Source organism: Oncorhynchus clarkii, unplaced genomic scaffold (genome assembly GCF_045791955.1).
Source record: "Oncorhynchus clarkii lewisi isolate Uvic-CL-2024 unplaced genomic scaffold, UVic_Ocla_1.0 unplaced_contig_2149_pilon_pilon, whole genome shotgun sequence".
NCBI lineage: Eukaryota > Metazoa > Chordata > Actinopteri > Salmoniformes > Salmonidae > Oncorhynchus > Oncorhynchus clarkii.
The window spans coordinates 297-28160 of NW_027258714.1; the positions used below are offsets into that span (position 1 = coordinate 297).

At 48.7% G+C, this 27864-nt stretch overlaps 1 protein-coding gene across 1 annotated transcript; it reads left to right on the top strand.

The window, feature by feature from the left end:
* Window positions 1-310: 310 nt before the first annotated feature.
* On the top strand, window positions 311-23344 carry LOC139398300 (phosphofurin acidic cluster sorting protein 2-like). Its single transcript, XM_071144357.1, has 16 exons — window positions 311-471; window positions 2054-2117; window positions 7762-7833; window positions 8386-8516; window positions 9207-9339; window positions 9484-9588; window positions 9810-9916; window positions 10220-10374; window positions 10660-10770; window positions 11052-11160; window positions 19583-19625; window positions 19719-19761; window positions 20099-20234; window positions 22218-22438; window positions 22757-22870; window positions 23114-23344. Exons 1-16 carry the CDS (start codon window positions 311-313, stop codon window positions 23230-23232), a joined length of 1824 nt encoding a protein of 607 aa, XP_071000458.1. The 3' UTR covers window positions 23233-23344.
* Window positions 23345-27864: the final 4520 nt, after the last annotated feature.

Sequence of the window (27864 nt, forward strand, 5' to 3'; positions counted from 1 at the left end):
CACTCTCTCTCTGACTCTCTATCTCTACACCTCCCCCTCTCCCTCTACACCTGTCTCTCACTCTCTCTCTGACTCTCTATCTCTACACCTCCCCCTCTCCCTCTACACCTGTCTCTCACTCTCTCTCTGACTCTCTATCTCTACACCTCCCCCTCTCCATCTCCACCCCCCCTCTCCATCTCCACCCCCCCCTCTACTTCTCTACCTCCCCACCTGTCTCTCTCCCTCCCTCTCCCTCCCCACCTGTCTCTCTCTCTCTCTCTCCCTCCCACCTGTCTCTCTCTCTCTCTCTGTGCGTGTGTCTCTCTGAATGTTCCAGGTGTTGGACTTGGAGCAGGACCCGGCAGAACCCCCTCCAGAGGTAGAGGAGGATCTGGACCTAGAGAGTCTGGAGTTTGAGAACCCCAGTGACAGTGGACCAGAAGTAGACGATGACGACAGTGTCCTCAGCACCCCAAAACCCAAGCTCAAGTGAGTCGGACTCGTTTTCAGTTTGTACTTACACTATATACAAAGTATGTGGACACCCCTTAAAATTAGTGGATTCGGCTATTTCAGCAACACCCGTTTGCTGACAGGTGTATAAAATCGAACACACCGCCATGCAATCTCCATAGACAAATATTGGCTGTAGAATGGCCCTTACTGAAGAGCTCAGTGACTTTCAACGTGGCACCGTCATAGGATGCCACCTTTCCAACAAGTCAGTTGGTCAGAATACTGTCCTGCTGGAGCTGCCCCCCGGCCAACTGTAAGTGCTGTTATCGTGAAGTGGAAATGTCTAGGAGCAACAACGGCTCAGCCACGAAGTGGTAGGCCACACAAGCTCACAGAACGGGACCGCCGTGTGCTGAAGCGCGTAAAAATCATCTGTCCTCGGTTGCAACACTCACTACAGAGTTCCAAACTGCCTCTGGAAGCAACGTCAGCACAAGAACTGTTTATCAGGAGCTTCATGAAATGGGTTTCCATGGCAGAGCAGCCGCACACAAGCCTAAGATCACCATGTGCAATGCCAAGCATCGGGCTGGAGTGGTGTAAAGCTCGCCGCCATTGGACTCTGAGCAGTGGAAACTCTCTCTGTGGGTTGATGAATCACGCTTCAACATATGGCAGTCTGACGGAGGAATCTGGGTTTGGTGGATACCAGGAGAACTCTACCTGCCCAACTGCTAATTGCCAACTGTAAAGTTTGGTGGAGGAGGAATAATGGCCTGGGGCTGTTTTTCATGGTTCAGGCCCGGCCCCTTAGTTCCAGTGAAGGGAAATCTTAACGCTACAGCACATAATGACATTCCAGACGATTCTGTGCTTCCAACTTTGTGGCAACAGTTTTAGGAAGGCCGTTTCCTGTTTCAGCATGGCAAGGCCCCCGTGCACAAAGCGAGGTCTGTACAGAAATGGTTTGTCGAGATCGGTGTGGAAGAACTTGACTGGCCTGCACAGAGCCCTGAACTCAACCCCATCAAACACCTTTAGGATGAATTAGAACGCCGACTGTGAGCCAGGCCTTAATGCCCAACATCAGTGCCCAATCTCACTAATACCGTGTGGCTGTATGGGAAACAAGTCCCCGCAGAAATGTTCCTACATCTAATGGAAAGCCTTCCCAGAAGAGTGGAGGCTGTTATAGCAGCAATGTTCCAACATCTAGTGGAAAGCCTTCCCAGAAGAGTGGAGGCTGTTATGACAACAATGTACCAACATCTAGTGGAAAGCCTTCCCAGAAGAGTGGAGACTGTTATAGCAGCAATGTTCCTACATCTACTGGAAAGCCTTCCCAGAAGAGTGGAGGCTGTTATAGCAGCGAAGGGGGGGACCAACTCCATATTGATGCCCATGATTTTGGAAAGAGATGTTCGACAAGCAGGTGTCCACATACTTTTGGTCATGTTGTGTATATGCCTGTGTTTTCAGTTGCTATCACTCAGATTTGTATGATGCTTTTTTTAAATCAGCTCCAACTGTTACTTTTACAGCATTTAAACATTTATTTTATACATTCATGATGTTTTCACTTGTGTTATTAAAGACATTCTTTTTGTTATTGCAGGCCATATTTCGAGGGCCTTTCTCTCTCCAGTTCTCAGACAGAGATCGGCATCCACACCAGCCCGGTTAGTAACACATAACCACCCAGCCCGGTCCGTAACACAGAACCACCCAGCCCGGTTAGTAACAAGCAGAACCACCCAGCCCGGTTAGTAACAGACAGAACCACCCAGCCCGGTCCGTAACACAGAACCACCCAGCCCGGTTAGTAACAAGCAGAACCACCCAGCCCGGTTAGTAACAGACAGAACCACCCAGCCCGGTTAGTAACACAGAACCACCCAGCCCGGTCCGTAACACAGAACCACCCAGCCCGGTTAGTAACAAACAGAACCACCCAGCCCGGTTAGTAACAAACAGAACCACCCAGCCCGGTTAGTAACAGACAGAACCACCCAGCCCGGTTAGTAACACAGAACCACCCAGCCCGGTCAGTAACACAGAACCACCCAGCCCGGTCCGTAACACAGAACCACCCAGCCCGGTTAGTAACAAACAGAACCACCCAGCCCGGTTAGTAACACAGAACCACCCAGCCCGGTCCGTAACACAGAACCACCCAGCCCGGTTAGTAACAAACAGAACCACCCAGCCCGGTCAGTAACAGACAGAACCACCCAGCCCGGTCAGTAACAGACAGAACCACCCAGCCCGGTTAGTAACAAACAGAACCACCCAGCCCGGTCCGTAACACAGAACCACCCAGCCCGGTCAGTAACACAGAACCACCCACCCCGGTCAGTAACACAGAACCACCCAGCCCGGTCAGTAACAGACAGAACCACCCAGCCCGGTTAGTAACACAGTTCCACCCAGCCCGGTCAGTAACAGACAGAACCACCCAGCCCGGTCCGTAACACAGAACCACCCAGCCCGGTCAGTAACAGACAGAACCACCCAGCCCGGTCAGTAACAGACAACCACCCAGCCCAGTCAGTAACACAGAACCACCCAGCCCAGTCAGTAACACAGAACCACCCAGCCCGGTCAGTAACAGACATAATCACCCAGCCCGGTCAGTAACAGACAGAACCACCCAGCCCGGTCAGTAACAGAGAACCACCCAGCCCGGTCAGTAACAGAGAACCACCCAGCCCGGTCAGTAACAGACAGAACCACCCAGCCCGGTCAGTAACACAGAACCACCCAGCCCGGTCAGTAACAGACAGAACCACCCAGCCTGGTCAGTAACAGAGAACCACCCAGACCAGTCAGTAACAGACAGAACCACCCAGACCAGTCAGTAACAGACAGAACCACCCAGCCCGGTCAGTAACAGACAGAACCACCCAGCCCAGTCAGTAACAGAGAACCACCCAGCCCGGTCAGTAACAGAGAACCACCCAGCCCGGTCAGTAACAGAGAACCACCCAGCCCGGTCAGTAACAGAGAACCACCCAGCCCGGTCAGTAACAGACAGAACCACCCAGCCCGGTCAGTAACACAGAACCACCCAGCCCGGTCAGTAACACAGAACCACCCAGCCCGGTCAGTAACACAGAACCACCCAGCCCGGTCAGTAACAGACAGAACCACCCAGACCAGTCAGTAACAGACAGAACCACCCAGCCCGGTCAGTAACAGACAGAACCACCCAGCCCGGTCAGTAAGACAGACCCAGCCAGCCCAGTCAGTAACACAGAACCACCCAGCCCGGTCAGTAACAGACAGAACCACCCAGCCCGGTCAGTAACACAGAACCAGCCAGCCCAGTCAGTAACACAGAACCACCCAGCCCGGTCAGTAACAGACAGAACCACCCAGCCCGGTCAGTAACAGACAGAACCACCCAGCCCGGTCAGTAACACAGAACCAGCAGACAGCCCAGTCAGTAACAGACAGAACCACCCAGCCCGGTCAGTAACACAGCCCAGGTCAGTAACAGACAGAACCACCAGCCCGGTCCAGTAACACAGAACCACCCAGCCCGGTCAGTAACACAGAACCAGCCAGCCCAGTCAGTAACACAGAACCACCCAGCCCGGTCAGTAACAGACAGAACCACCCAGCCCGGTCAGTAACAGACAGAACCACCCAGCCCGGTCAGTAACACAGAACCAGCCAGCCCAGTCAGTAACACAGAACCACCCAGCCCGGTCAGTAACACAGAACCACCCAGCCCGGTCAGTAACAGACAGAACCACCCAGCCCGGTCAGTAACAGACAGAACCACCCAGCCCGGTCAGTAACACAGAACCAGCCAGCCCAGTCAGTAACAGACAGAACCACCCAGCCCGGTCAGTAACAGACAGAACCACCCAGCCCGGTCAGTAACACAGAACCAGAACCACCCAGCCCAGTCAGTAACACAGAACCACCCAGCCCGGTCAGTAACAGACAGAACCACCCAGCCCGGTCAGTAACAGACAGAACCACCCAGCCCGGTCAGTAACACAGAACCAGCCAGCCCAGTCAGTAACACAGAACCACCCAGCCCGGTCAGTAACACAGAACCACCCAGCCCGGTCAGTAACACAGAACCACCCAGCCCGGTCAGTAACAGACAGAACCACCCAGCCCGGTCAGTAACACAGAACCACCCAGCCCGGTTAGTAACAAGCAGAACCACCCAGCCCGGTCAGTAACAGACAGAACCACCCAGCCCGGTCAGTAACACAGAACCACCCAGCCCAGTCAGTAACACAGAACCACCCAGCCCGGTCAGTAACACAGAACCACCCAGCCCGGTCAGTAACAGACAGAACCACCCAGCCCGGTCAGTAACACAGAACCAGCCATCCCAGTCAGTAACACAGAACCACCCAGCCCGGTCAGTAACACAGAACCACCCAGCCCGGTCAGTAACACAGAACCACCCAGCCCGGTCAGTAACAGACAGAACCACCCAGCCCGGTCAGTAACACAGAACCACCCAGCCCGGTCCGTAACAGACAGAACCACCCAGCCCGGTCAGTAACAGACAGAACCACCCAGCCCGGTCAGTAACACAGAACCACCCAGCCCAGTCAGTAACACAGAACCACCCAGCCCGGTCAGTAACACAGAACCACCCAGCCCGGTCAGTAACAGAGAACCACCCAGCCCGGTCAGTAACAGACAGAACCACCCAGACCAGTCAGTAACAGACAGAACCACCCAGCCCGGTCAGTAACAGACAGAACCACCCAGCCCGGTCAGTAACACAGAACCAGCCAGCCCAGTCAGTAACACAGAACCACCCAGCCCGGTCAGTAACAGACAGAACCACCCAGCCCGGTCAGTAACACAGAACCAGCCAGCCCAGTCAGTAACACAGAACCACCCAGCCCGGTCAGTAACAGACAGAACCACCCAGCCCGGTCAGTAACAGACAGAACCACCCAGCCCGGTCAGTAACAGACAGAACCACCCAGCCCGGTCAGTAACACAGAACCAGCCAGCCCAGTCAGTAACAGACAGAACCACCCAGCCCGGTCAGTAACAGACAGAACCACCCAGCCCGGTCAGTAACACAGAACCAGCCAGCCCAGTCAGTAACAGACAGAACCACCCAGCCCGGTCAGTAAGAGACAGAACCACCCAGCCCGGTCAGTAACAGACAGAACCACCCAGCCCGGTCAGTAACACAGAACCAGCCAGCCCAGTCAGTAACACAGAACCACCCAGCCCGGTCAGTAACACAGAACCACCCAGCCCGGTCAGTAACACAGAACCACCCAGCCCGGTCAGTAACAGACAGAACCACCCAGCCCGGTCAGTAACACAGAACCACCCAGCCCGGTCCGTAACAGACAGAACCACCCAGCCCGGTCAGTAACAGACAGAACCACCCAGCCCGGTCAGTAACACAGAACCACCCAGCCCAGTCAGTAACACAGAACCACCCAGCCCGGTCAGTAACACAGAACCACCCAGCCCGGTCAGTAACAGACAGAACCACCCAGCCCGGTCAGTAACACAGAACCAGCCATCCCAGTCAGTAACACAGAACCACCCAGCCCGGTCAGTAACACAGAACCACCCAGCCCGGTCAGTAACACAGAACCACCCAGCCCGGTCAGTAACAGACAGAACCACCCAGCCCGGTCAGTAACAGACAGAACCACCCACCCCGGTCAGTAACAGACAGAACCACCCACCCCGGTCAGTAACAGAGAACCACCCAGCCGGGTCAGTAACAGACAGAACCGCCCAGCCCAGTCAGTAACAGACAGAACCGCCCAGCCCGGTCAGTAACAGACAGAACCACCCAGCCCGGTCAGTAACACAGAACCACCCAGCCCGGTCAGTAACACAGAACCACCCAGCCCGGTCAGTAACAGACAGAACCACCCAGCCCGGTCAGTAACAGACAGAACCACCCACCCCGGTCAGTAACAGACAGAACCACCCACCCCGGTCAGTAACAGAGAACCACCCAGCCGGGTCAGTAACAGACAGAACCGCCCAGCCCAGTCAGTAACAGACAGAACCGCCCAGCCCGGTCAGTAACAGACAGAACCACCCAGCCGGGCAGTAACACAGAACCACCCAGCCCGGTCCGTAACACAGAACCACCCAGCCCGGTCAGTAACAGACAGAACCACCCAGCCCAGTCCGTAACACAGAACCACCCAGCCCAGTCAGTAACAGACAGAACCACCCAGCCCAGTCAGTAACAGACAGAACCACCCAGCCCAGTCAGTAACAGAGAACCACCCAGCCCGGTCAGTAACAGAGAACCACCCAGCCCGGTCAGTAACAGAGAACCACCCAGCCCGGTCAGTAACACAGAACCAGCCAGCCCGGTCAGTAACACAGAACCACCCAGCCCGGTCAGTAACACAGAACCACCCAGCCCGGTCAGTAACAGAGAACCACCCAGCCCGGTCAGTAACAGACAGAACCACCCAGCCCGGTCAGTAACAGACAGAACCACCCAGCCCGGTCAGTAACAGACAGAACCACCCAGCCCGGTCAGTAACAGAGAACCACCCAGCCCGGTCAGTAACAGACAGAACCACCCAGCCCGGTCAGTAACAGACAGAACCACCCAGCCCGGTTAGTAACAGACAGAACCACCCAGCCCGGTCAGTAACAGACAGAACCACCCAGCCCGGTCAGTAACAGACAGAACCACCCAGCCCGGTCCGTAACACAGAACCACCCAGCCCGGTCCGTAACAGACAGAACCACCCAGCCCGGTCAGTAACAGACAGAACCACCCAGCCCGGTCAGTAACAGACAGAACCACCCAGCCCGGTCCGTAACACAGAACCACCCAGCCCGGTCAGTAACAGACAGAACCACCCAGCCCGGTCAGTAACAGACAGAACCACCCAGCCCGGTCAGTAACAGACAGAACCACCCAGCCCGGTCAGTAACAGACAGAACCACCCAGCCCGGTCAGTAAACCCCATCAGTAATAGGTGGTAACTATTCTCCTTCATTGTTGTCCCTCTGTTCTCCCTCCCTCTGTTCTCCCTCCCTCTGTTCTCCCTCCCTCTGTTCTCCCTCCCTCTGTTCTCCCTCCCTCTGTTCACCCTCCCTCTGTTCTCCCTCCCTCTGTTCTCCCTCCCTCTGTTCTCCCTCCCTCTGTTCTCCCTCCCTCTGTTCACCCTCCCTCTGTTCTCCCTCCCTCTGTTCTCCCTCCCTCTGTTCTCCCTCCCTCTGTTCTCCCTCCCTCTGTTCTCCCTCCCTCTGTTCACCCTCCCTCTGTTCTCCCTCCCTCTGTTCACCCTCCCTCTGTTCTCCCTCCCTCTGTTCTCCCTCCCTGTGTTCTCCCTCCAGGTGGAACCAGACCCGACTGAGAGCAGCGAGGCCACGTTCCAGGTGGACAGTGTCTCAGAGAAGGGCTCATATGTAGGTATTATGTTATCCTAGAAAACGCTGGTCTCTGTTTTCATTTAAATTCATTTCAATACAACTTTATTTTGTTCCTCAGGGGCAATTAAAGACCCAGTCAGTTTACAAATATCACCCCCTCAGGGGTAATTAAAGACCCAGTCAGTTTACAAATATCACCCCCTCAGGGGCAATTAAAGACCCAGTCAGTTTACAAATATCACCTCCTCAGGGGCAATTAAAGACCCAGTCAGTTTACAAATATCACCCCCTCAGGGGCAATTAAAGACCCAGTCAGTTTACAAATATCACCCCCTCAGGGGCAATTAAAGACCCAGTCAGTTTACAAATATCACCTCCTCAGGGGCAATTAAAGACCCAGTCAGTTTACAAATATCACCCCCTCAGGGGCAATTAAAGACCCAGTCAGTTTACAAATATCACCCCCTCAGGGGCAGTTAAAGACCCAGTCAGTTTACAAATATCAACATGCTCCAAGTATACAGTGTACAAACAGACATCACATCCCCAATACAACACATTGTCCCTGTCTTTGCTCCGTCCCAGCAGGAAGGGCAACCAGAGGCAGTGACCCCCACTACAGAGCTGGAGATGGACAACATGGACACCTTCCTGGAGAAGCTGCCCCCTACTGGCAAGATGAAGAAGACCGAGTCCCTCATCATCCCTTCCAACAGATGGTAAATACTGTCCGACTCTCTCAGTTCATCTTCACGCCATTTCCCACAACGCATCCCGTCTCCTCGCCTCCTCATTGGAGGAGAAAGGTCCATCTTTAAAACCTTCTTCTCCAATGTGTTTTGAAAAGGAAGTGAGAAGACCGGATGAAAGATGAATTGCTGAGTGTCTTCTCAACTTCAGCTTGTTTCCATCCATGGTTCAGTTTGTAGGAAACCAGTCTGCCCATTCAAATGTTGGGAGCATACCCCTTTACCCCTACCTACATGTAAAAATTACCCTCCCCTCCCACCCCCTACATGTAAAAATTACCCTCCCCTCCCACTCCCTACCTACATGTAAAAATTACCCTCCCCTCCCACCCCCTACATGTAAAAATTACCCTCCCCTCCCACCCCCTACATGTAAAAATTACCCTCCCCTCCCACTCCCTACCTACATGTAAAAATTACCCTCCCCTCCCACTCCCTACCTACATGTAAAAATTACCTTCCCCTCCCACTCCCTACCTACATGTTAAAATTACCCTCCCCTCCCACCCCCTACATGTTAAAATTACCCTCCCCTCCCACCCCCAACCGCCCTGCTCTGTCCTCATTGTAGTGTCCCACTCCCTACCTCCTACCCTGCATTCCCCTCAAGCTGGCCCTGCTCTGTCCTCATTGTAGTGTGCGTTCTCACGTCTTCCCCAGGCAGGAACCTAAGTTGGCGGGGAGGAGAGGGAGGAGTACATCCCTAAAGGAGCGCCAGCCCAACAGACCACAGAACGAGAGAGCCAACAGCCTGGATAACGAACGCTCCCTCGACACACACTGCCATCTACAGGTAGGAGGAGGAGCAGACTGACCGATCAAGTCAGAATTCCCGAGTCTGTAACTTTAATATATAGATGTTTCTAGTGATTGTGTCTTAGATGTGAGATGAATTTCTTTTCGATGTTCTTCCATAAGTATATTCCCCCTTCCCCAGATCCCCAGGAAGACCGTGTATGACCAGCTGAACCACATCCTGGTGTCTGACCACCAGCTACCTGACAGCATCATCCTCATCAACACATCTGATTGGCAGGGCCAGGTAAGAGACAGGAAATGACATAGACTGAAGTGAAAAACGTTGGGTGACCACTCGTCGTCTCCATGACGACCAAAAGAGCGGTTTTTAAATATATATTTTTTTTTTTTACATTTAAACCTTTTCTTTCTCTTTAACAAACACTTATTCTCACATTACATTTCCTCTTTCGGCATCTCTCGTTTTTATATATTCTCTGTTTTCTCTGTTTCTATTCTCTTCAGTATCTGTCAGGCGTTCTCCAGAACCAGCACCTCCCGGTGGTGTGTACCTGTACTACAGCAGACATCCAGGCCGCCTTCAACACCATCGTCTCACGCATACAGAGATTGTAAGCCTCCTCTTTCACATTCTCATTGTAATCATAATAATAATATACACTACTTAGCAGAATGATTTTTATCCCCAAAAACAACTCACTTGTTCGTACATTATCAGTGTGTGTCTGTGAATCCCTGAAAGACTTGGAACACAACATTGGCGCTGCTAGCAGCGCCACGCACTCTTGTCGTCGTAGTTACCGAGCCGATCCTCTCCCGTACGCGTTATTGATTTAGTATTGTAGCTATAGGTCTTCCGTTACAGGTTGTTAATATGTTTGTCTCCTTGCTGTAACACGATGCTTCCTATGTAGCTGTAACTGTAACAGCCAGACGCCCATCCCCATAAAGATAGCTGTGGCTGGAGCCCAGCACTACCTCGGTGCAGTCCTCAGGCTCTTTGTAGACCACCTCTCTTACAAGACCCCTGATTGGCTGGGCTACATGAGGTTCCTCATCATACCACTAGGTGAGAGATAAGGGGGGGGGGGGTGGACAGTCATTCAGACCACACCTTGTAGTTGGAATATAACCAAATGTTTGTTCGTTTTAGGGTTACAAAATTCTCTACAAGTTTCTCTACACTTGTGAGTCATGGGAAAAAAAACCCTGTGAATGTTGTCTGGGGATTTTGCAACCCTAGTTTGTTTTAAAGATAGTATGATACTTTTTTTATTATGCCTTTTACTTCTAGAGAGTTCTTACTTGTCGTTATCAGTGATTTGACGTTTCTCTTCCTTTTGATTGTGGACAGGATCTCACCCAGTCTCCAAGTACCTGGGCACCATCGACTATCGATACAACAGTTTATTCCAGGACACTGCGTGGAGGGACCTCTTTCACAAGCCCGACGCTCCAGTCATAGGTAGGACAGGGTTAAACACACACACACGAGGGTTGCAAAAAATCTCTTTAAGTTTATCGGAAATTCCCAGGTTGGAGGATTCTTGGATTTCCTGCTTGTTTCCCTTTCCAGACGGAATTTCACAACCCTAACACACATCTAAGATGTATCTATACTACAGTGTGTGTGTGTGTGTGTGTGTGTGTGTGTGTGTGTGTGTGTGTGTGTGTGAGCTGTGGAAAGAATTTACTCTTGAAGACATTAAAACAACCAATCAGTCACTCCTGTCATGTGGTGTACAGTGCAGGAGAGTCCAGATGTGGTTTCCAGGGTAACCCAGTATATGGTCGGGGCCAACGGAGTTCACCAGCTCCCCATCGCTGAGGCCATGCTCACATACAAACAGAAGAGGTAAGAAAGGACACGCACACATACACACGCACACATACACACACACACACACTCACTCACACACTCTCACACACACACACACTCTCACTCTCATTCACACACACACTCACTCTCACTCACACACACTCTCACTCTCACACACACACACACACACACTCTGACTCACACACACACACACACACACCGTGGTGCCATTTAGCTAACTCACAACTTTATAGGCAACATTTATATAGTGCAAAAGCAGTTATAATCTGACAGCGGGATTTCATTTGAAACATTTCTTCAACCATGTGGAGCATTTATATATTCTTTATTTATTACTATTATTTATGTGTTTCTCAGTTTACTAAACCGTAGTTAAATATCTGCCTGCTTTTAACATTGGTGATGAAAAGCTGCAGGTTAAAATCACGCTGACAGATTATCATGATGGTTTAAGGTATTTTTTCGCCACAAATTTTTGCAGTATGAAAATGCATCCCTTTGTGTTTAACTGCTTAATTAACAGCTAATAGCATTCCTGATAAGTGCTATAATAATTAATAGCATTCCTGGTAAGTGTTTAATAATAATTAATAGCATTAATGATAAGTGCTATAATAATTAATAGCATTCCTGATAAGTGTTATAATCATTAATAGCATTCCTGATAAGTGTTATAATAATTAATAGCATTCCTGATAAGTGCTATAATAATTAATAGCATTCCTGATAAGTGTTATAATAATTAATAGCATTCCTGATAAGTGTTATAATAATTAATAGCATTCCTGATAAGTGTTATAATAATTAATAGCATTCACATTCGGCATTCATATATTGTCCACCTCAATTCCCCTTTCAACCTGTGGTGTTTCTGTCAGGTCATTATAGATTAGCCTCTTCTACAGACCTACTCAACCACCCATCTGTCCACTATAGAAGTTCCTCCCCTTCTTCCAAACGGTCGTGTTTCTGACAGGTCATTATAGATTCACCTCTTCTACAGACCTACTCAACCACCCATCTGTCCACTATAGAAGTTCCTCCCCTTCTTTCAAACGGTCGTGTTTCTGTCAGGTCATTATAGATTCACCTCTTCTACAGACCTACTCAACCACCCATCTGTCCACTCTAGAAGTTCCTCCCCTTCTTTCAAACGGTCGTGTTTCTGTTGCAAAATTCCGGAAACTTTCCCAAGGTGTGTGCATTTTCCAGAAATCCTGCTCGGGAGCATTCCCTGATTTCCTGCTTATTCCATTCTGAATCCAGGAATCTTATTACCGGGGTTTCTGTAAAACCTAGGACTTTTGGGAAACTTCGAAATGTACAGAATGGTTGCCTGAAGGAAAATGGTAGAGGGGTCATCCTTTTTCAATTTCAGTCAAGGGGAGGAATTTTTACTTGTCAAATGCGTCTTCTGAAAATGTTTGGGGATTAGACCCAAGAAGTCCCAAGAATACCCTCTTACGTGCCTTTAGTCTATGTTCAGTTTGAGAAGGAGAGTGTTGAGGAGGACGGAGGTGTTTGAGAAGGAGAGCGTTGAGGAGGACGGAGGTGTTTGAGAAGGAGAGGGTTAATATGAGGAGGACCGGAGGTGTTTGAGAAGGAGAGCGTTGAGGAGGACGGAGGTGTTTGAGAAGGAGAGGGTTGAGGAGGACGGAGGTGTTTGAGAAGGAGAGCGTTGAGGAGGACGGAGGTGTTTGAGAAGGAGAGGGTTAATATGAGGAGGACCGGAGGTGTTTGAGAAGGAGAGCGTTGAGGAGGACGGAGGTGTTTGAGAAGGAGAGGGTTGAGGAGGACGGAGGTGTTTGAGAAGGAGAGCGTTGAGGAGGACGGAGATATTTGAGAAGGAGAGCGTTGAGGAGGACGGAGGTGTTTGAGAAGGAGAGCGTTGAGGAGGACGGAGGTGTTTGAGAAGGAGAGCGTTGAGGAGGACGGAGGTGTTTGAGAAGGAGAGCGTTGAGGAGGACGGAGGTGTTTGAGAAGGAGAGCGTTGAGGAGGACGGAGGTGTTTCAGAAGGAGAGGGTTAATACGAGGAGGACCGGAGGTGTTTGAGAAGGAGAGCGTTGAGGAGGACGGCGGTGTTTGCGAAGGAGAGCGTTGAGGAGGACGGAGGTGTTTGCGAAGGAGAGCGTTGAGGAGGACGGAGGTGTTTGCGAAGGAGAGCGTTGAGATGAGGAGGACAGGAGGTGTTTGAGAAGGAGAGCGTTGAGGAGGACGGAGATGTTTGAGAAGGAGAGCGTTGAGGAGGACGGAGGTGTTTGAGAAGGAGAGCGTTGAGGAGGACGGAGGTGTTTGAGAAGGAGAGGGTTAATACGAGGAGGACCGGAGGTGTTTGAGAAGGAGAGCGTTGAGGAGGACGGAGGTGTTTGCGAAGGAGAGCGTTGAGGAGGACGGAGGTGTTTGCGAAAGAGAGCGTTGAGGAGGACGGAGGTGTTTGCGAAGGAGAGCGTTGAGATGAGGAGGACAGGAGGTGTTTGAGAAGGAGAGCGTTAAGGAGGACGGAGGTGTTTGCGAAGGAGAGCGTTGAGGAGGACGGAGATGTTTGAGAAGGAGAGGGTTAATATGAGGAGGACCGGAGGTGTTTGAGAAGGAGAACGTTGAGAAGGACGGAGGTGTTTGAGAAGGAGAGCGTTGAGAAGGACGGAGGTGTTTGAGAAGGAGAGCGTTGAGGAGGACGGAGGTGTTTGAGAAGGAGAGCGTTGAGAAGGACGGAGGTGTTTGAGAAGGAGAGCGTTGAGGAGGACGGAGGTGTTTGAGAAGGAGAGCGTTGAGAAGGACGGAGGTGTTTGAGAAGGAGAGCGTTGAGGAGGACGGAGGTGTTTGAGAAGGAGAGGGTTAATATGAGGAGGACCGGAGGTGTTTGAGAAGGAGAGCGTTGAGGAGGACGGAGGTGTTTGAGAAGGAGAGGGTTAATATGAGGAGGACCGGAGGTGTTTGAGAAGGAGAGCGTTGAGGAGGACGGAGGTGTTTGCGAAGGAGAGCGTTGAGATGAGGAGGACAGGAGGTGTTTGAGAAGGAGAGCGTTGAGGAGGACGGAGGTGTTTGCGAAGGAGAGCGTTGAGGAGGACGGAGGTGTTTGAGAAGGAGAGGGTTAATATGAGGAGGACCGGAGGTGTTTGAGAAGGAGAGCGTTGAGGAGGACGGAGGTGTTTGAGAAGGAGAGCGTTGAGATGAGGAGGACAGGAGGTGTTTGAAAAGGAGAGCGTTGAGGAGGACGGAGGTGTTTGCGAAGGAGAGCGTTGAGGAGGACGGAGGTGTTTGAGAAGGAGAGGGTTAATATGAGGAGGACCGGAGGTGTTTGAGAAGGAGAGCGTTGAGGAGGACGGAGGTGTTTGCGAAGGAGAGCGTTGAGGAGGACGGAGGTGTTTGAGAAGGAGAGCGTTGAGGAGGACGGAGGTGTTTGAGAAGGAGAGCGTTGAGATGAGGAGGACAGGAGGTGTTTGAGAAGGAGAGCGTTAAGGAGGACGGAGGTGTTTGAGAAGGAGAGCGTTGAGGAGGACGGAGGTGTTTGAGAAGGAGAGCGTTGAGGAGGACGGAGGTGTTTGAGAAGGAGAGCGTTGAGGAGGACGGAGGTGTTTGAGAAGGAGAGGGTTAATACGAGGAGGACCGGAGGTGTTTGAGAAGGAGAGCGTTGAGGAGGACGGAGGTGTTTGAGAAGGAGAGCGTTAAGATGAGGAGGTGAACTTTGTTAGCTTGCTACTACTATAATAGATTGTTATTAAAAAATAACACGTTTCATACCCATGATGCATTTAGGCACAACCAATCAGAAATGACCAGCTCGTGATGCTGAATGTAGGCACAACCAATCAGAAATGACCAGCTCGTGATGCTGAATGTAGACAAATTTGAGCAGGTGTAATTCAACGGTCTTCATTTTAAATTAGAGACTTTACTAAAACAACAAGAGGTCTTTGTTGGAGCCTATTTCTTCCTATTTTAAGAAATAAGAGAGGTACCTGTTTGACAGACACAAATCAGGCTATAGGCTGTTATCAATAGGATTTATCGGCCAATTCCTCTACCCACAATGCACTCTTTAAATAGCCTGCCTCCGTGTCAGTGTCAGACTTCTGGAAGTACCATGCTCAGATTCCTAATGATGTCTCAGATTTCATTATTTGCAAACAAGACACACTGATTTGGCATTAGCGAAATATAAGACAAAAACACAGGTCTCTCTGTCCATTCTTAGCCTGTAATTTTGGTCATTTGTGTGGTATTGAAAAAGATATGTAAAATGATGTAGAATTGCATGACATTTTTATAAAATAAAAATGCTCTCAGACCCCGCACATAAGATTCATGCAATGCGTTTACTCTAAAGGAGATGTTTCCACCCCTATTCTTGTCCACGGTGGTCTGTGAACCCACAACCTTCTGGCTCGCAGCCCTGTGCACTATAAAAATTCCTGCGTTGCCATGTAATGCTTACAGGACGAAGAACAGTTTTTAGAAACTGCATATCTAACGCTCTGGTCTGTCCAAGAAGTGAGGGTAGACATGTTGGTAGACAAAATGGAAGACATGTTTTCTGTTATCCACTATTATTTTGGGTATAAGGGTCACTTGTTTCAGGTAGGGTTTAGGTCAAATATACAGTATATCACAAAAGTGAGTCCACCCCTCACATTTTTGTCAATATTTGAGTGTATCTTTTCATGTGACAACACTGAAGAAATGACACTTTGCTACAATGTAAAGTAGTGAGTGTACAGCTTGTATAACAGTGTACATTTGCTGTCCCCTCAAAATGACTCAACCATTAATGTCTAAACCGCTGGCCACAAAAGTGAGTACACCCCTAAGGGAAAATGTCCAAATTAGGCCCAATTAGCCATTTTTCCTCCCCGGTGTCATGTGACTCGTTAGTGTTACAAGGTCTCAGGTGTGAATGTGAATATTAGTAAGTCATATATTATATGATCCATTTTCATTTCAGGGAAGTCCGAGGTCCATGTAACTCTCATTATAAACAGTTCCCTTACTGGAATGGTAGCGATCCTACAGATTACTCGTCTGTCTGTCTTGTCTGTCTGTCTGTCTGTCTGTCTGTCTCTCTCTGTCTCTCTCTCTGTCTCTCTCTCTGTCTCTCTCTCTCTGTGTCTCTCTCTCTCTCTCCTTGCTTTCTGTGTAACCTGGCCTGACCAGGTTACACAGCTAACAGTAGTTCTGGGGCCTGACCAGGTTACACAGCTAACATTAGTGGTTGGGGCCTGGCCAGGTTACATAGCTAACAGTAGTGGTTGGGGCCTGACCAGGTTACACAGCTAACAGTAGTGGTTGGGGCCTGACCAGGTTACACAGCTCACAGTAGTGGTTGGGGCCTGACCAGGTTACACAGCTAACTGTAGTGGTTGTAGTTCTGGGGCCTGACCAGGTTACACAGCTAACAGTAGTTCTGGGGCCTGACCAGGTTACACAGCTAACTGGTCAGTCTGGGCCCTGACCAGGTTACACAGCTAACAGTAGTGGTTGGGGCCTGAACAGGTTACACAGCTAACAGTAGTTCTGGGGCCTGACCAGGTTACACAGCTAACTGGTCAGTCTGGGCCCTGACCAGGTTACACAGCTAACAGTAGTGGTTGGGGCCTGACCAGGTTACACAGCTAACAGTAGTTCTGGGGCCTGACCAGGTTACACAGCTCACTGGTCAGTCTGGGCCCTGACCAGGTTACACAGCTAACAGTAGTTCTGGGCCCTGACCAGGTTACACAGCTCACTGGTCAGTCTGGGCCCTGACCAGGTTACACAGCTCACTGGTCAGTCTGGGCCCTGACCAGGTTACACAGCTCACTGGTCAGTCTGGGCCCTGACCAGGTTACACAGCTCACTGGTCAGTCTGGGCCCTGACCAGGTTACACAGCTCACTGGTCAGTCTGGGCCCTGACCAGGTTACACAGCTAACAGTAGTGGTTGGGGCCTGACCAGGTTACACAGCTAACAGTAGTGGTTGGGGCCTGACCAGGTTACACAGCTAACAGTAGTGGTTGGGGCCTGACCAGGTTACACAGCTAACAGTAGTGGTTGGGGCCTGACCAGGTTACACAGCTAACTGTAGTGGTTGGGGGCCCTGACCAGGTTACACAGCTCACTGGTCAGTCTGGCCAATCTGCAGCGACAAGGCCGTTGTCCTTCCTGTAGGACTGGCTGGGTATCGGGGCTGTGTGGCAGATGTGCCAACGAAGACCCCTTGACTAACTGTGATGTTTTCTCAGCCTGAATGAGGGATACTGCAGTCGTGGAATGGTTGGTTGTCTGGTTGTGAAGGACAGTCTGTGAAAGGGTTGTCACAAACAGACCTGCCCGTAGATCTTTCCAACAGCAATGTTTTTTTCTCGTAATTTTGATTGTGGTGTATAGTACTGCAGGTCATATCCTACACATTGCTTTATATTCCTTCGGATGTCAGGTAGGAGGATATTAACTATGGACGGTTGGCATTGATTCCGGTCTGGCCACAACATGTGTAACTGAAATACTGGGGCGGCAGGTATCCTAGTGGTTAGATCGTTGGGCCAGTAACCGAAAGGTCGCTAGATCGAATCCCCGAGCTGACAAGGTTAAAAAAAAGTCTGTCGTTCTGCCCCCTGAACAAGGCAGTTTACCCCACCGATCCTGTTATTGTAAATAATAATTTGTTCTTAACTGACTTGCCTAGTTAAAAGGTTACATAAAGATTAAAAATTAAATGTATTTAGGTGCCCCCCCCTCCCCCTCCAGGCATTATTATATACCCCTCCCCCTCCAGGCATTATTATATACTGTTTGAGTTTAGGGGGTGCCCCCCCCCTCCCCCTCCAGGCATTATTATATACTGTTTGAGTTTAGGGGGTGCCCCCCCCCCTCCCCCTCCAGGCATTATTATATACTGTTTGAGTTTAGGGGGTGCCCCCCCCCCCTCCCCCTCCAGGCATTATTATATACTGTTTGAGTTTAGGGGGTGCCCCCCCCCCCTCCCCCTCCAGGCATTATTATATACTGTTTGAGTTTAGGGGGTGCCCCCCCCCCCTCCCCCTCCAGGCATTATTATATACTGTTTGAGTTTAGGGGGTGCCCCCCCCCCTCCCCCTCCAGGCATTATTATATTCTGTTTGAGTTTAGGGGGTGCCCCCCCCTCCCCCTCCAGGCATTATTATATACTGTTTGAGTTTAGGGGTGCCCCCCCTTCTCCCTCCCCCTCCCGGCATTATTATATACTGTTTGAGTTTAGGGGGTGCCCCCCCCTCCCCCTCCAGGCATTATTATATACTGTTTGAGTTTAGGGGGTGCCCCCCCTTCTCCCTCCCCCTCCCGGCATTATTATATACTGTTCGAGTTTAGGGGGTGCCCCCCCCCCCCCCCTCCAGGCATTATTATTTACTGTTTGAGTTTAGGGGGTGCCCCCCCCCTCCCCCTCCCGGCATTATTATATACTGTTCGAGTTTAGGGGGTGCCCCCCCCCCTCCCCCTCCAGGCATTATTATATACTGTTCGAGTTTAGGGGGTGCCCCCCCCCTCCCCCTCCAGGCATTATTATATACTGTTCGAGTTTAGGGGGTGCCCCCCCCCCCCTCCAGGCATTATTATATACAGTTTGAGTTTAGGGGGTGCCCCCCCCCTCCCCCTCCAGGCATCATTATATACAGTTTGAGTTTAGGGGGTGCCCCCCCTCCCCCTCCAGGCATTATTATATACAGTTTGAGTTTAGGGGGGGCCCCCCCCCCCCTCCCCCTCCAGGCATTATTATATACAGTTTGAGTTTAGGGGGTGCCCCCCCCCTCCCCCTCCAGGCATTATTATATACAGTTTGAGTTTAGGGGGTGCCCCCCCTCCCCCTCCAGGCATTATTATATACAGTTTGAGTTTAGGGGGTGCCCCCCCCCCCCCCTCCCCCTCCAGGCATCATTATATACAGTTTGAGTTTAGGGGGTGCCCCCCCCCTCCCCCTCCAGGCATTATTATATACAGTTTATTAGGGGGTGCCCCCCCCTCCCCCTCCAGGCATTATTATATATTGTTTGAGTTTAGGGGGTGCCCCCCCTCCCCCTCCAGGCATTATTATATACAGTTTGAGTTTAGGGGGTGCCCCCCCCTCCCCCTCCAGGCATTAGTATATACAGTTTGAGTTTAGGGGGTGTGTCACAATAGCGATCAGTTTTGCAGTAAAATATTTTTACACAAACATCCATTTCATAAAATGGGAGACATAAGAGATGTGAAAAAAGCAAGGTTGTTCTACCTCAGATAGGGGTGTCTCAACAACTGAAGCCCTTTCTTGAGGATTGGCCACTAGCCTACTACCCATCATGGGGTTGTTAAAGCCTCTGGTCTCAGTAGATAAGACACGAGACAATCCCCTCCTCCATCCTGATAGGTTGGAACTTCTACACATGCTCACTCTGTGCCTGTGCCCCCCCCCCCCCCCCCCTGTCTGTCTGTCCCCTGGTACTACAGCCCAGACGAGGACTCTTGTCAGAAGTTCATCCCCTTTATCGGGGTAAGTGGCTTTTCCCTAAAGGATACGTCCTTATCCTTGAACCTGATCGTTGTGTCCATACTTTTCACCCTGACCTCTGACCTCCCTCCCCAGATGGTGAATGTTGGACTGGTGGAACAGTCATCAGCAACATCAGGTTAGTCGTGAGGTGTGGGGGGTTTTCACGCTAATATATAATAAAGTAACCAATGCCATATGTACCAACAACATGCTGTTGTACGCACTGCTTTCATGTCAAGTTTAGGGGACAAAGACAACTTTTTGGATGTGATACTGTAGTTACACAGTACTTATAGGGGTGATTTCCTGAGCACCAATTAAACCTAATCCTTGTATATTTAATCTAGGTGTAGGTTTACTCTGTGTCCAGGCATCTGACCCCTAATCCTAATCTGTCAGTCTATCACTTGTTGTAATTGTACCCTCTGTCTATTGTGTAGCCCGATGATGATAATCCCTGTGTATTTTGTCAGGTGACTCAGACGATGCAGCTCCCATGGCGACAGCCCTCCTCTCCTTCACCCCTCCTCAGGTGTCCCCCGCCCTGAAGGAAGCCACGCCCACCCCTCCCTCCTCCCCCTCTGTCAACACAAGCTTCAGCTCATACAGGTACAGCTAACACACAGACACAACACCTGGTTCAGGTGTACAGGTACAGCTAACACACAGACACAACACCTGGTTCAGGTGTACAGCTAACACACAGACAAAACCTGGTTCAGGTGTACAGCTAACACACAGACACAACACCTGGTTCAGCTCATACAGGTACAGCTAACACACAGACACAACACCTGGTTCAGGTGTACAGGTACAGCTAACACACAGACACAACACCTGGTTCAGGTGTACAGGTACAGCTAACACACAGACACAACACCTGGTTCAGGTGTACAGGTACAGCTAACACACAGACACAACACCTGGTTCTGGTACAGCTAACACACAGACACAACACCTGGTTCAGCTGTACAGGTACAGCTAACACACAGACACAACACCTGGTTCAGCTGTACAGGTACAGCTCAGTTCAGCTGTACAGGTACAGCTAACACACAGACACAACACCTGGTTCAGGTGTACAGGTGTACAGGGTACAGCTAACACACAGACACAACACCTGGTTCAGGTGTACTAACACACAGACACAACACCTGGTTCAGGGTACAGCTAACACACAGACACAACACCTGGTTCAGGTGTACAGGTACAGCTAACACACAGACACAACACCTGGTTACAGCTGTACAGGTACAGCTAACACACAGACACAACACCTGGTTCAGCTGTACAGGTACAGCTAACACAGACACAACACCTGGTTCAGGTGTACAGCTAACACACAGACACAACACCTGGTTCAGGTGTACTAACACACAGACACAACACCTGGTTCAGGTGTACAGCTAACACACAGACACAACACCTGGTTCAGGTGTACAGGTACAGCTAACACACGGGCACAACACCTGGTTCAGCTGTACAGGTACAGCTAACACACAGACACAACACCTGGTTCAGCTGTACAGGTACAGCTAACACACAGACACAACACCTGGTTCAGCTGTACAGGTACAGCTAACACACAGACACAACACCTGGTTCAGGTGTACAGGTACAGCTAACACACAGACACAACACCTGGTTCAGGTGTACAGCTAACACACAGACACAACACCTGGTTCAGGTGTACAGGTACAGCTAACACACAGACACAACACCTGGTTCAGGTGTACAGCTAACACACAGACACAACACCTGGTTCAGGTGTACAGGTACAGCTAACACACAGACACAACACCTGGTTCAGGTGTACAGGTACAGCTAACACACAGACACAACACCTGGTTCAGCTGTACAGGTACAGCTAACACACAGACACAACACCTGGTTCAGCTGTACAGGTACAGCTAACACAGACACAACACCTGGTTCAGGTGTACAGCTAACACACAGACACAACACCTGGTTCAGGTGTACAGGTACAGCTAACACACAGACACAACACCTGGTTCAGGTGTACAGCTAACACACAGACACAACACCTGGTTCAGGTGTACAGGTACAGCTAACACACGGGCACAACACCTGGTTCAGCTCATACAGGTACAGCTAACACACAGACACAACACCTGGTTCAGCTGTACAGGTACAGCTAACACACAGACACAACACCTGGTTCAGCTGTACAGCTAACACACAGACACAACACCTGGTTCAGGTGTACAGGTACAGCTAACACACAGACACAACATCTGGTTCAGCTCATACAGGTACAGCTAACACACAGACACAACACCTGGTTCAGGTGTACAGGTACAGCTAACACACAGACACAACACCTGGTTCAGCTCATACAGGTACAGCTAACACACAGACACAACACCTGGTTCAGGTGTACAGGTACAGCTAACACCTGGACACAGGTACATCATCACGACTCCTTCTTGAGGAGTAGAGAAGGTAACTGTCTGGGGGTTTAATAGACTGATTATGGCTTCCATATTGTTCATTTAGCTAACATTTGATTTTCTAACTTTTTCATCTCGTACTATTCTCTTCATGTCTCTCTTCCTCTGCTGGGTATTGTAGTTCTCCCCAGGGGGAGCTGATGGGACTACAGGTGGACTACTGGGTGGCTCCCTCCCCGGCTGACAGGAAGAGAGACGTGGAGAAAAGGGACTCGTCCTCCTCTAAGAACACTCTGAAGTGTACGTTCCGCTCGCTGCAGGTCAGCAGGCTCCCCCAGGCCGGGGCCCAGCCACAGCCCGCCATGTCCATGACCGTGGTCATGAAGGAGAAGAACAAGAAGGGTGAGGGCACATTTTAAAATGGTTATATTGTATCTTTATGAAGTTCTGCTGCACTCACAGACGTTACTAGTGTCGGGTCTCTCTGTAACACTCCCTTTAATGAATGGACTCACTCCTGTATATATTATTATCCTGATAGTGAAGCTATTGGAAAGACCGAAATGTAAAGCCTAAATCCTAAAACTTGAGTTTAGGCCGAATTCCTAACTTTGCTAAAAACTTGTCCATCGACATCGTTGATTGTGATGATTAGCGTTTTCCTTTATGACATCATAAAGTTAGGAATCCTGACTCTTCAGTTCTCTCTCTCCTTCTCAGTAATATTCCTGCCAAAGAAGACTAAAGACAAGGATGTGGAGTCTAAGAGCCAGGTGATCGATGGCATCAGTCGACTGATCTGCACTGCCAAGCACCAGCAGACCATGCTGAGGGGTAAGACTCCTCATCTCTGGACACGAAGACCGCCAACTCTCTTGTTACATTAGTGTGGGTTTACATCTGTCTGGCTGTAAGACCATCTTGTCTTTTAACAGATGCTTATCTGATCCAGGTATTACATCGATAATCATGAACTAGGTTTAGTATAACAATTTGTAAATTGTAAGGTAATTTCATTGTGTGATTTGGGATTATTTCTAGATGATTTTTTATTTTGAATCTGTTATTTTCTTCCAGTGCTGATTGACGGCGTGGAGTGGAACGACGTTAAGTTTTTCCAGTTGGCGGCACAGTGGTCGTCACACGTCAAACATTTCCCCATCGGGATCTTTGGACACAGTAAAGGGCCTTACTGACAAGCGACGCGTTGCCATAGTAGCGGGCAACCGTTACCATAGAGACTCATCTGGAACGGAGGACAACGTCCCCTCCCTCATGTGCCAATAGCTTTTATAATAGCCGAACCCCCCATCTTAGACTGGTCCCAGATCTGTCTGTGCTCTTTCCAACTCCTATGGTCAATTGTCAAACCCAACGTTGGCACGGCAGCACAAACAGATCTGGGACCAGGCAACACACATCTGCCCACCCCACTGTCTTAATTTAAGACCCAGATGTACCTATTGTTTACACTTCTGTGTTTGTTGTTGTGTTTATTCTAAAAGTTACCAAGGCGTCGGCTGTCATAAGGAGATTTGTTTCTCACCAAGTTTTTAAAAAATCCTGCTGATTTTCTATACACAAAGCCGAGCGGAAACCTAATTAAATAAATAGTTTGAAAAAACTCCTCTATAACTAGTAACATTTCGCCCCCCCCCCCCGCTTTTTTCTAATGTGGCAAAAGATAGATTGTTTCAAACACTTTGCCAGGCACAATTTAACAAGATAACTTTGCGACCGAAAGGCCCTGAAACAATGGAAGATGGACAACACATAAAAGAGGAAGTGGTCTGGATCCTGGACTGAAACCATTCTAGAACACCCCGAGTCCTGGGGTGTATTCATTAGGAACCAAACAGAAGCAAACATAATGGGAAACGGGAAAGGAACCTACCTGAATTTGTCCGAAATAAAACTATTTTGTTGCTAAATGTTTTCCCGTTGCACTGCGGGTTTGCTACACTGTGCACTAATGAATACTCCCCTAAGGACAGTGACTCCTGTTGTTGTAGCGGGTCACTGAGACCCTTCTGCACTCATCGGAAGAAGACTGACATGTACAATAGACTTACTGTAGCCTGAAATACAGACCTGTTCTGTGCTATTATTCCACTCTTTTTTTCCTTCCTTTTAAAACTCTGTGTCATATGTTTGGCAATGACAAGGAGTGGAATGATGGCACAAACAGACTGGTACCCAGGCTACAATGTGCTGTATATGTCCCGCACATCCAATCAATTATATGTAAACACAAATCATAATTGAGATGGAACTGACCCTGCACTAACTAATGGTTGGTGCATCTCTCTCTCTCTCACTTTCCTTTTTCACCTTCCCTTCTTTTGAAAGGGAGCCGTGGGTGTGCCACCGGCAGACATAACATATCATCGGTCCCGTCCTCGTACCCTAAATCTCTTTATCTCACATCAACCACACGTCTTCTAGGCGGAATACTAGACAGACTGCAGCTCACTCATTACCTGCTACCAGAGCCCACGTGTGTCGCTAGAGAGTTTGGGAACGTTGTCGTTTCTGCCGTTGGTGCGTTTTACACGACACGTCAACGTTCTATAGCGGCCATGTTAGCTCCTCCGTTTAACGTTACACATATAGCAGCCATGTTAGCTCCTCCGTTTAACGTTACACATATAGCGGCCATGTTAGCTCCTCCGTTTAACGTTACACATATAGCGGCCATGTTAGCTCCCCCGTTTAACGGTACACATATAGCGACCATGTTAGCTCCTCCGGTACACATTTGGCCAACGGTACACATATAGCGGCCATGTTAGCTCCCCCGTTTAACGGTACACATATAGCGGCCATGTTAGCTCCTCCGTTTAACGTTACACATATAGCGGCCATGTTAGCTCCCCCGTTTAACGTTACACATATAGCAGCCATGTTAGCTCCTCCGTTTAACGTTACACATATAGCGGCCATGTTAGCTCCTCCGTTTAACGTTACACATATAGCGGCCATGTTAGCTCCCCCGTTTAACGTTACACATATAGCGGCCATGTTAGCTCCCCCGTTTAACGTTACACATATAGCAGCCATGTTAGCTCCTCCGTTTAACGTTACACATATAGCAGCCATGTTAGCTCCTCCGTTTAACGGTACACATATAGCAGCCATGTTAGCTCCCCCGTTTAACGTTACACACGGAATATTTAAATAATGTAACTGAATGTGTAGGATTAGAACAATATTCCACATTGTAAAAGCCCAGCTTCTCTAAACGCAGAACATTTGGACCTCTTGACTTTTTCCACATTTTTTGTTGTTGTTAGGTTACAGCCTTATTCCTTCAATTTCATGGCTTGTTTTTTTTTTTTTGCTCTGACATGCCCTGTCAACTGTGGGACCTTATATAGACAGGTGGGTGCCTTTCCAAATCATGTCCAATTAATTGAATTTACCACAGGTGGACTCCAATCAAATTGTAGAAAGATCTCAAGGATGATCAATGGAAACAGGATGCACCTGAGCTCAATTTCAAGTCTCATATTAAAGGGTCTGAATACTTATTTACATAAGGTGTCTGTTTTTACATTTTTATAAATTAGCAAACATTTATTTAATAAAACTACATTTTTAAAACTGTTCTCGCTTTGTCATTATGGGGTATTGTGTGTAGATTGCTGAGGATTTTAATTTATTTAAGGCTGTAACGTAACAAAATGTGGAAAAAGTCAAGGGGTCTGAATACTTTCCGAAGGCACTGTATATGACTCTGTTTAGTTTGCTACTTACCTGCGCCTTATGATAACCTACTACTACTACTACTACTTAATGAAAGAAGATGGGGTGGGACTACGTGAACTTGTCCAATAAGAAACTTGTTCGCAACCGTGTACCACTAATGAATACACCACTGATGCCAACTAGCTGTAGCTCACAAAGGCACATAGACAGGCATTGTAATCTGTCATATTTCTGAGCTGAACAGACATTTAAAAAAAAGAAAGTATGGCTAATTTAAATGTGTGCATTAAAGCCATACAATAAAACTGCACTACATTGTTGTGTAAGATCAGATCGTCCTTATTTTTGCTTGATCTCTCAGATTCCACTCTGTAAAACACTGGTGCTATTTCAATTCTTATTTAAAAACAGCCAGACACCCTAATATTACAGAAGTTAGAGAAGCTTTAAACTATAGCAACCAAATGACTCCTTATCTATTGAAGTATCATCAACCAATCCTTATGTCTAAAAAAAATAATAATGTTACTAGTTATTACAATCCTTGGTGATATTTTGTCAAAACACTTTGAAATACATTATAGCCTACTGTTGTAGTAGCTATTTCATTGTGTGCCTAAAATGTAACCATTACCAATATTATTTCTTCTTGACATACAGAAGTATCCCCCGTTTTGATACATCGGTGAAATACTTACCCAGGGTTGGAAGTGTGGCTGTAATAAACTGACCTAAAGATCTTTTTAGTAGGTTGATGCCAGGTATCCATTCTTGCCAAGTTGAGGTTCTCTGGCTACCCCCTCCCCCACCCCCCCACCCCTACACAGTTATACCAAGGAGAGAAATGTATTATTCCAAATAGTCTATAACTCCTATGGTATACAGTGGCTACGTCCCAATTATCTCTCCTTCCTCCTGACTACTCCCCACAAATCTAAACCCGTTGTATTGGTGGAGGCATGGGTCGTTAGAGGGAGTGTACATATGCCAGTCATTTCTTTTTCCAATTTATGAATGGAAGTGAACACCTGCACATTTCTAGAGAAAGGAGATATTGGGATGCACACCGTGCTCCCTTCACAGTGGGGTAAATCATTTTGCTTTGTGAAGCCTCAAAGGCTTCATGTTGAACTGGCAACGCTTGTATTTCTTTCTTTGGCAAAAAGTATTTTAAGTTGTGTTATAAATATGGTCCTGTTTATCTTGGGGAAAATGGATTGTAATGAATGGAAGGTTCCCCTATTAAAATTGTTTTTTATTTAAAGACTACCACTGTAATCCCAATGTCGGGAATAAAAAAAACTAGACTAAAATGTGTGCTTTTGATTTATTTATTTAAATGTGATATGAATCTTTAATGTTTTTTTTTTGTTGCTGCAAATTCAATTGACAATAATGTTTAATTTATTATGGTAAGCCAACTTTCCCAAATGTGATATCATTTTTTAAAAAGTGAAGTGTTTGGTTCAAGTGAGGAATTATATAGGCGTATTATTTGGGAGGCTAATTGTCTTGAATGGGTCGGCTGGCGTGTTACGACGTTCTGAGAGGCGGATCTAGGATTTTGAAGCGGGCAGAATCGCATTAGGTGAAACCAAGTTTGTTCTCAGGACAAGCCTGGTTGTAGCTATTGTAGGTGTGTTCGAGTCGTCAGGGACAAATTTGACATTAACTACCTATAGAATGTTCCTCTTTCTAAACCTGCTCCGAAAATGTACTTCTGTTAGTCAAAACCGGAAGACCTGCCCTGAGAGCAGGTGTGATTAGCCACCAATGCGATATATTGACTATCGTAAAAGTTAATGAAAACAAATGTGCTTGTGTCTTCATTTAAGGTTAGGCTAGCCCGATATGTACTCTTCCTTCGGGATTTTGGCAATGAGGTCCTTTGTCTACTTCCCCATAGTCAAATTAACTCATGGATACCATTTGTATGTCTCTGCGTGCGATTTGAAGGAAGTTGACAAAGTCTATGAGTATCTGACACGTCGTCATAGTGCTAACGCTAGTTAGCATTGGGTCACGGAAATACCTCTAACTTCCTCCATACTGGACAGGAAGTAGATACAGGTCCAAGGTCCATATGTTATATTCAGATGTAGACTGGCTCTTGCAGCCAA

What these genes read in the sequence shown, in the direction of transcription:
- LOC139398300 (XM_071144357.1), top strand. Translation starts at nt 311, where the DNA reads ATGTTCCAGGTGTTGGACTTGGAGCAGGACCCGGCAGAACCCCCTCCA. An exon ending in ACACACACTGCCATCTACAG is followed by an intron (nt 9,340 to 9,483) that starts GTAGGAGGAGGA and finishes CCCCTTCCCCAG; the next exon opens with ATCCCCAGGAAGACCGTGTA. An exon ending in AGTTCATCCCCTTTATCGGG is followed by an intron (nt 19,626 to 19,718) that starts GTAAGTGGCTTT and finishes CTCCCTCCCCAG; the next exon opens with ATGGTGAATGTTGGACTGGT.